At 34.1% G+C, this 9,262-nt stretch overlaps 1 protein-coding gene across 1 annotated transcript; it reads left to right on the top strand.

Moving 5' to 3' along the window:
- Positions 1–973: 973 nt before the first annotated feature.
- On the top strand, positions 974–7,955 carry LOC123699800 (serine/threonine-protein phosphatase 5). Its single transcript, XM_045646828.1, has 9 exons — positions 974–1,243; positions 1,352–1,593; positions 2,997–3,144; positions 3,543–3,664; positions 3,761–4,031; positions 4,369–4,599; positions 5,192–5,411; positions 6,867–6,948; positions 7,881–7,955. Exons 1-9 carry the CDS (start codon positions 1,150–1,152, stop codon positions 7,941–7,943), a joined length of 1,473 nt encoding a protein of 490 aa, XP_045502784.1. The 5' UTR covers positions 974–1,149; the 3' UTR covers positions 7,944–7,955.
- The last annotated feature ends 1,307 nt before the right edge of the window (positions 7,956–9,262 follow it).

Raw genomic sequence — 9,262 nt, forward strand, 5'->3', positions numbered from 1 at the left:
CAGAGTACAATATATCCAATATCCATACTTAGATAGGTAATATAAATTTCTGATTATACATAATTACAAAATTATTTCTATTAATTAGTTACTTCCCCTTAAATCCATACTATATAATATAATATCATATAGGTAATACATATAATATAATAATATTATAAATGCGAAAGAAACTCTGTCTGTCTATCTGTTACTCAATCACGCCTTAACTACCGAACCAATTTGCATGAAATTTGGTATACAGATATTTTGATACCCGAGAAAGGACATAGGATAGGTTTTATCCCGGAAGTCCCACGGGAACGGGAACTATGCGGGTTATACTTTGACTGCGCGGGCGATGCCGCGGGTGGAAAGCTAGTAAACAAATATGTAGTTGAAGACCTAGATCAAACAAACTTTTGACAATCAACCACAAAGGCTTGAAATAAATTATGAAAAGGTTTGCCCGTGATTTTGTTGAATGCAACTTTACAAGCATTTATAAATCTTCATTTTTTTTAAATTCGAAACATAAAAAAGTCATCAATAATAATTATTTCAGTGATATCCGTATATCTCGGTTAAAAGATAGGGGCAAAGGAATTATGGAAATTGGTTAAATAATAATTTTGAGTTGGATCAAACGATTTTATCAAGTCGAAATGCCATCTAGCGCATCTAATGTAAATTCTATATTTATTAAAGTGCCATCTAGCGTCCGATAGTGTAACTAGTATTGGTAGTTTGCACGTAGTTTGCTTAGGTAGTTTAAGTATCATTATTATTTATTTATTGTATAAACTAATTTTGAGTGAAGCTATGTTAATATTTTCAGAAATCATAATATCTGTTTAATTTCTTATAGTTTTATACATTTATGATAATTATCAGTAAGTTACAAGTTATAAGAGCAAAACAGCTTGTATCCAAGGCCAATATTGCACCAATCAAGATCAATCAGTCATTCATAAAATCGTTCATTCAACTTCATCGTTCATGTCTGATGTCTCATCAAATTTGATTCAGGATCTATCAAATTAATTTTTCACGTAATGCGGATAGTATGTTAATGAAAATAAGAAAAACCCTATAATTCTTATGATTACGACTTCGAGTCACAATAAATAGATTTTTCACGTAATTTTATTACTAATTATAAAATAAGCGATGGCCGAAAACGAGGAACTAACCGGGCCCGTGTCGCAGGAGGATCTTGATGCTGCAGAGAAATTTAAAAATGAAGCTAATGAATATTTTAAAAGTAAGTATAAACGGTCTATACAGTGAATTATTAAAAATAAATTGTTTACATACAATGACGAACGTTTTTATTGGGTTTGATTTAATTAAACTTTATAACCTCTTTCAGAACAAAATTACACTATTGCTATTGAATTGTATACTAAAGCGATTGAGAAGAATCCCAAAAGTGCAGTTTACTATGCAAATAGGAGCATATGTAACTTAAGGCTAGAGAATTTTGGGTATGCATTGACGGATGCCTCAAAGGCTATTTCACTTGATAAGTCATACACCAAGGCATACTACAGGCGGGCTGCTGCGTATATGTCACTAGGAAAATACAAAGATGCACTTAAGGATTTCCATTATGTAAGTATTGTAAACCATTTGTACACATTAATTGACAGATTGTCTACTTATCTCCGATGCTGTATGTCACTATGTTGAAATACTATTTCACCATGTTCGAGGTTATACACATGATAATTGTCGTACAAATAAAGTACACACATTCTCAAATGATCATAAAATAATTCGAAGTTGATAATATGTAATTTTTCTTTATTTTTTAGATTCTCAAAAGATATAGGTAAATGCAGAATGTTTATTTTATGATAGTGCATACCATAAAAATCTTTTATTGTACTTATTCAATATAACATATAAAATGTTTTCTTACTCTATAAATTACCTTGCCTGGTTCTCGATGCACTTCAGTTTTAACTGTAGAATGTATTTGGTTTCATTATTAGAAATGTCTTATTATTTTATTTGCACACCCTAAGATTGGTAAAAGATGCAATTATAATATTACTTATAGTGTTCATTTCTATTATAGTAGGAAATTAAATGATTTCTAAAATACCTTAAAAAATTATCCCAAGCATATTTACTTACTTAAACCACTATCTTATCTGTTAACATGTTGCTCTACACATAAGAAATACCTTATAATGTTAAAGGTCACAAATTTTTAATCAGTGATTTAAAAGATAATAATTTTAATGAAATCTTAAGTACAAAAACTTATAGGTAAACCCCTCTTGGTACATTTCTGTTATTAACAGAAATGTACATAATAATAATAAGACATTTCTAATAATGAAACCAAATACATTCTACAGTTAAAACTGAAGTGCATCGAGAACCAGGCAAGGTAATTTATAGAGTAAGAAAACATTTTATATGTTATATTGAATAAGTACAATAAAAGATTTTTATGGTATGCACTATCATAAAATAAACATTCTGCATTTACCTATATCTTTTGAGAATCTAAAAAAATAAAGAAAAATTACATATTATCAACTTCGAATTATTTTATGATCATTTGAGAATGTGTGTACTTATTAATTAATAATTATTAATAACAATTAATAATTATTAACCAAGATAACAAGATAGGAAACTAATTGTATATCATTAATCCCTGAACAATAGATACTGATCCAAATTGTATCCATTAAAATGTTACCATACTAAAACTACATTACCAAAAAGCATTTTTAAAATATAATACTATACCTGAATATGAAAAATCATGTACATTTTTAGAGGCATTCTTTAAGCTATAATTACTTGTCAAGTTCTGGTTTTGCAACATTGAAAAAAGTAACATAAACCCATGTAATATTATAAAGATTATAAACAAATGAAATAATATATTTCCTCTTAAAAATCTGATTCTTTTATTTCCAAATATGTGCACAGAACATTTGCTTACATTTTTATTTATTTATTTATTATCTAAAACTTATTTATTTAAATTACAGGTAACCAAAGTACGGCCAAATGATCAAGATGCCAAGTTAAAGTACAATGAATGTAATAAAATAGCTAAAAAAATTGCGTTTGAGAAAGCAATCGCCGTTGACAAGAAAGAAGTTAATATAGCAGATGCTATTAACTTGGACGCTATGAGTAAGTTGGAATTTCGAATTTACATGGTAGTACATACAGGTTGCTTTAAATGTAAAGTGTGTGTGTGTGTGTGTGTGTGTAAGTCGCGTCGCACAAAGCAACTTTATTTTATGATTTGGGTCTCGAATTAACGCTAGAGAATGATTTACGGCCGGTTTTTGAATTGTGTATTTAAGATCTCATCATCTCAAACCATGCTTAAATCTGTTTAAATTATGTCTTATATGTGGCATTAGCATTCTCAAACCTTTATCAAATCAATAATATTCTCAATTCAGAAACAGGTTTATAGGCCACTATTTATTGTTATGGAATATGTCATAAAATAAGGGAACTTCTTTGATTATGAGGACGAATTCACAAGTAATAATTTATTGTATAATATTAATTATTTTTAGCCATTGAAGACGAGTACGAAGGTCCGAGTTTAGAAGATGGAAAAGTAACGCTTAAATTTGTCACAGAACTAATGGAATATTACAAAAATCAGAAGAAATTACACAAGAAATATGCATATAAGGTAAACAATTATTTTGAAACATCGAACACAGTGGTAAATATGTTCGGAAAAAGATGTTGAAGCATAATAAAACACTAATAAACCTTTATCTTTCAGATATTATTAGACGTAAAAGCATACTTACAAAAGCAGCCATCGCTCGTTGATATCACAGTGGGTGATGAAGACAAGTTCACAATATGTGGGGACATTCACGGGCAATACTACGATCTAATGAACATTTTCAAACTTAACGGACTGCCCTCAGAGAGTAATCCATACTTGTTCAATGGAGACTTTGTAGATCGTGGCTCGTTCAGTGTGGAATGCATCTTTACGTTGTTCAGCTTTAAATTGTTGTATCCAAACCACTTTTTCATGTCGAGAGGTATGTATTTTATTTGTATTGAAAAGATTTTCTATGTAAAGTAACAAAAAGAAGGTAGTTGAAAGTAGCAGATAAAATTATGTATAACTAAGAAATGTTTCATAAGTTATATTTTAACAATTAAGTATCTAACGCGTGAGCGTAGACATCAGCAGACCAGGGTTCAATTCGGTATATAAATAAAATATTAGTCAAGACTTCCTTTCGAAAGCACTTTTAAATCATCAAAATACATAATTTAATATTTGCCCCTGGTAATAATGGAGAATTCACAAATAGATATTAATTACCGCAAAAAATACAATTATATTCATAAATAAACAATACAACTCCCCAGGTAACCACGAAACGGTCGACATGAACAGGGTATACGGTTTCCGCGGCGAAGTCACATACAAGTATTCATCACAAATGGCGGATCTCTTCACCGAGGTGTACCGTTGGCTGCCGCTAGCGCACTGCATCAACACCAAAGTGCTGGTGATGCACGGTGGACTGTTCTCGAAGGATGACATTACGCTCGACGATATACGCAAGGTCGAGAGGAATAAGGAGCCACCAGAAGATGGTAAGTCGTCCATTTTTGAGGTTTCGTGTTCCCAGTTGGTTGAGGTTTTGTGTTAACAGGTGATTGAGGTTTTGTGTTGCTAGCTGGTAAGTTAAGCTCTAGTATAGTTGTACCACTGGCTGCCACTAGCCCACTGCATCAACACCAAAGTGCTGGTGATGCACGGTGGACTGTTCTCGAAGGACGACATCACGCTCGACGATATACGCAAGGTCGAGAGGAATAAGGAGCCGCCAGAAGATGGTTAGTGGTCGCTTTTAATGAACTTTTGGTATTTTTTTCACGACCATACAGCAAAAAAATAATTTAATTGCAATTTTAACAATGTTCCGGACTGCGGAAAAGGTTGCAAAATGAGATTTATTGTCGTCCCAATGTACCATTCACTTGACCGAAGTTTAAAAACTTTTGAAATTATTGTTAAATTTTCAATTTCGAATGTCGATACTGACTGATGTATTATATAACATTCTACTTAGGTACCGTATTTCGTATTTCGGCCTTATCATGACTTTCACCACGTTTTTCATACTTTTTTTGTCCAATAAAACGTATTTTAAAATGTATAACAATATTATTTTCCTATTTCCAGGTATAATGTGCGAGTTGCTGTGGTCGGACCCGCAAGCGGCGTACGGTCGCTCGGCCTCGCGCCGCGGCGTCGGCTGCCAGTTCGGGCCCGACGTCACCGCCGCGTTCTGTGAACGGAACGGACTCTCGTACATCGTGCGCAGTCACGAGGTCAAGAACGACGGCTATGAGGTGGGGCACTATGGGAAGTGCATCACGGTGTTTAGTGCACCTAATTATTGGTGAGTTCCGAAAAAAAATTTTTTTTTCACACACTTTTTTAGCCTGAAAAAAGCAATGAAGTACGCATACTTATAAAGAAAATGTGGGTCCCAATATATCTGTCTCGTTTTGGCACCAAATATCGGTAAGTGTCAGTACGTATAAGTCCCTATATATACGCGTCTGGCTGGACCGGGCGTGACGTCACCGCCACGTTCTGCGAACGGAACGGACTCTCGTACATCGTGCGCAGTCACGAGGTCAAGAACGACGGCTATGAGGTGGGGCACTATGGGAAGTGCATCACGGTGTTTAGTGCACCTAACTATTGGTGAGTTTCGAAAAAAAAAATTTTTTTCACACACTTTTTTAGCCTGAAAAAAGCAATGATACGCATACTTATAAAGAAAATGTGGGTCCCAATATATCTGTCTCGTTTTGGCACCAAATATCGGTAAGTGTCAGTACGTATAAGTCCCTATATATACGCGTCTGGCTGGACCGGGCGTGACGTCACCGCCGCGTTCTGTGAACGGAACGGACTCTCGTACATCGTGCGGAGTCACGAGGTCAAGAACGACGGCTATGAGGTGGGGCACTATGGGAAGTGCATCACGGTGTTTAGTGCACCTAATTATTGGTGAGTTTCGAAAAAAAGTTACACATACACTAACACTTGACACTTTTCTAGCCCGAAAAAGGCGGAATTCACACATATTTCTAGAGAAAAAATGAGTCCCAATACAACTAACTCGTTCTGGCACTAAATATCGGTAAGTGTCAGTAAGTATCATTCCCTAAATGTACGCGTCTGGCTGGGCCGGGCCCGACGTCACCGCCGCGTTCTGTGAACGGAACGGACTCTCGTACATTGTGCGGAGTCGCGAGGTCAAGAACGACGGCTATGAGGTGGGGCACTATGGGAAGTGCATCACGGTGTTTAGTGCACCTAACTATTGGTGAGTTTCGAAAAAATAATTTTTTTTTTCACACACTTTTTAGCCTGAAAAAAGGCAGGAAGCCCGCATACTTATAAAGAAAATGTGGGTCCCAATATATCTGTCTCGTTTTGGCACCAAATATCGGTAAGTGTCAGTACGTATAAGTCCCTATATATACGCGTCTGGCTGGACCGGGCGTGACGTCACCGCCACGTTCTGCGAACGGAACGGACTCTCGTACATCGTGCGCAGTCACGAGGTCAAGAACGACGGCTATGAAGTGGGGCAAAAAAAAACATTTTTCACACACTTTTTTAGCCTGAAAAAAGGCAGGAAGCACACATATTTATAGAGATAACAATATGTGTCCCAAAATATCTGTCTCCTTTTGGAACCAAATATTGGTAAGTTTTTGAGTTTATCGCGAACAGACAGGCGCGGCCAAGAACTTTTTATGGTACTTATCCCCTTGCAGTATAAGTCTAAAATTAGATTTTTTACTATATCCTATAAATAAAATTTTCTTATTTTCAGTGACGCAATGGGTAACCTAGGCGCCTTCATCACAATGAACGGCAAGGATCTCGAGCCAAACTTCACAACATATGAAGCTGTTGTAAGTGTATTTTTTACTAGCTGCGCTTCGCGGATTCACCCGCGTGCCTCCGCTTCTGTTGGTCTTAGCGTAATGATATAAAGCCTATAGCCTTCCTCGTTATATGGGCTATCTAACACCGAAAGTATTTTTCAAATCGGACCATTAGTTCCTGAGATTAGCGCGTTCAAACAAACAAACTCTTCAGCTTTATAATATTAGTATAGATTATTTATATATTTATTTATTTATTTATATATTATATTATCTTTAACAAAAAATAGGTAAAAGTAAAAATAATAAGTTTGTGCTTATGTTAGAAAGTTCACTAAACCTATGATTAGTAGGAAAATAATTGTGCCATGTCTCTAATAGTTGTAATTTAGATTGATTATTTTTCCGACCCAAATATCGACCAATAGAATTGCACCATTCGACGTCACGTGGTACAACCTACATGGTATTATACTGATAATTTTTTGAAAATTTTCTCTGGTCGTTGACGTCAAACTGACAGGTTTAATTCAATTGTGAAATTATTGGCCGACATTTTGGGACGGAAAAATAATCTCCCGAATACCACACGAGCTTCAAAATTATCTGGCATTTCCCTCAAGGTTCCCTGCAAACAAATAAAGTCGTCAAGTTTTTCAGGAAAAATCACTCGCGCTTCGCGCTCGTGATTTTTTAGCCTTGACTAAAAACTTGACTCCTTCATTTGTTTGCAACGAACCTATCGGAAAATACCCGATAATTTTGAAGCTCTTGTGGTATTATAAGTGAAAATAGATGTTTTGCAAAAAAAATCAAAGCTCAACTTATGCTTATTGTGAAAAATTTGTCGAAACCCGTTTAGTATTTTTCGTGAAATCTATAGCTTTAAATTTAGGTTCTTACTTTATTGGTGTATTAAGCACATGTACTTGTATTTATCTTTTTTTTCTAATTTTCAGCCCCATCCAGACGTGAAAGCCATGGCCTACGCGGACTCAATAATAGGAGGCATGTTCTACTAAACAATATTCAAAGAAAACCACATGGTTTGTGATTGTGGTACAATTAACAAGGCGGCCTTAATGCTATGTTTATGAAAACGGAGTTTTCTGTAAAAAGTTGAAATTTCTTCAAAGAAAAAGAGTACATTGTGTGACAGAAAGAGATGGATAGAGTAAAACCCAATGGACAACTAAGCCATTTAAAAATGTTCTCTAATTATAGATTCAAATACGGTTGATTTTCCAATGTTCGAGTAACTTCGATATAAAATGGCGTTTCTGTTCGAAATAAAAGAAAGAGATAGAATATTTATTCTGGATGTTTACTGGATGATTGAAAATTAAGCCGAAAGCAATAAGAATAAAAAATGGTGGAATTTTACGTTAGATTTTAGTCAGTGACATGAAATTCGGATTAATTTTAAAATTAATTAATTCATTCATCAGCCAAAGTGATACGGAAATCCAAAATACATAAATAAAAATAGTCATATCATTCAAATCTCTTATAGAAGTCGCTTCCAGTATATTTTAATTCTTTCATTTCTTATAAATTTTATTATACGTAAATGGAAAAAGTGTCCTTTCTATTTTTCTGAAATTCATTTTATTTAAATAAATAACATTTTCTATTCTGAAGTAGTGTTTGGATTTCTTGTCTTTCACTAAATTTCATACTATAACACAAATACGACATTTTTAATACATGTTACGAGTATTCGTATATACAGGGTGTAATCGTTAAGTGTGCACATTCCGTAACTATTACAGGTATTCCGTAACTATTACAGGTATAAAAAAACTTTTAACTGATATCGAAAGTACTTAACCTAATCAGTAAAATGGCATTAATAACTTTTTAAAAATATAACGAGAAATATCTAAAAATTTAACTTTAAACCAACCATTTAGTATGAGATTACATTTAGTATGAGATATGAATATCCCATGTACATTTTATATGAAAGATTTCGTTTTTTTTTTCCTTTTTCTGGTTTTTTGCTTCCATTACTTCGTAAATTTTAAGGATAGTTCATTTAAAAACTGTAAATAGAGCTGCTCATTGTATTGCACAATACAATGAGCAGCTCTATTTACATCACTTCGAAAATCTGCTCTGAATACAAAATGTATGGGAGGGTTTAAAGTTAAATTTTTTAGATATTTTTCGTTATAATTTTAAAAAGTTATTAATGCCATTTTACTGATTAGGTTAAGTACTTTCGATATCAGTGTGCCTAGTGCGAGTTTTCATCGAGTACGAAACGTTACTATCGCGTTTGCGTCACAGCCGAATTAGTATGGGAAATCGAACAGAGCCCCTAGCGGACGTATGGGGA

This window comes from Colias croceus, chromosome 18, assembly GCF_905220415.1.
Source record: "Colias croceus chromosome 18, ilColCroc2.1".
Lineage (NCBI taxonomy): Eukaryota > Metazoa > Arthropoda > Insecta > Lepidoptera > Pieridae > Colias > Colias croceus.

Coding starts and splice junctions, on each gene's coding strand:
- LOC123699800 (XM_045646828.1), top strand. CDS start 1,150: ATGGCCGAAAACGAGGAACTAACCGGGCCCGTGTCGCAGGAGGATCTT. Junction 1,594..2,996: donor CACTTAAGGATTTCCATTAT/GTAAGTATTGTA, acceptor TTTAAATTACAG/GTAACCAAAGTACGGCCAAA. Junction 5,412..6,866: donor TTTAGTGCACCTAATTATTG/GTGAGTTCCGAA, acceptor TCTTATTTTCAG/TGACGCAATGGGTAACCTAG.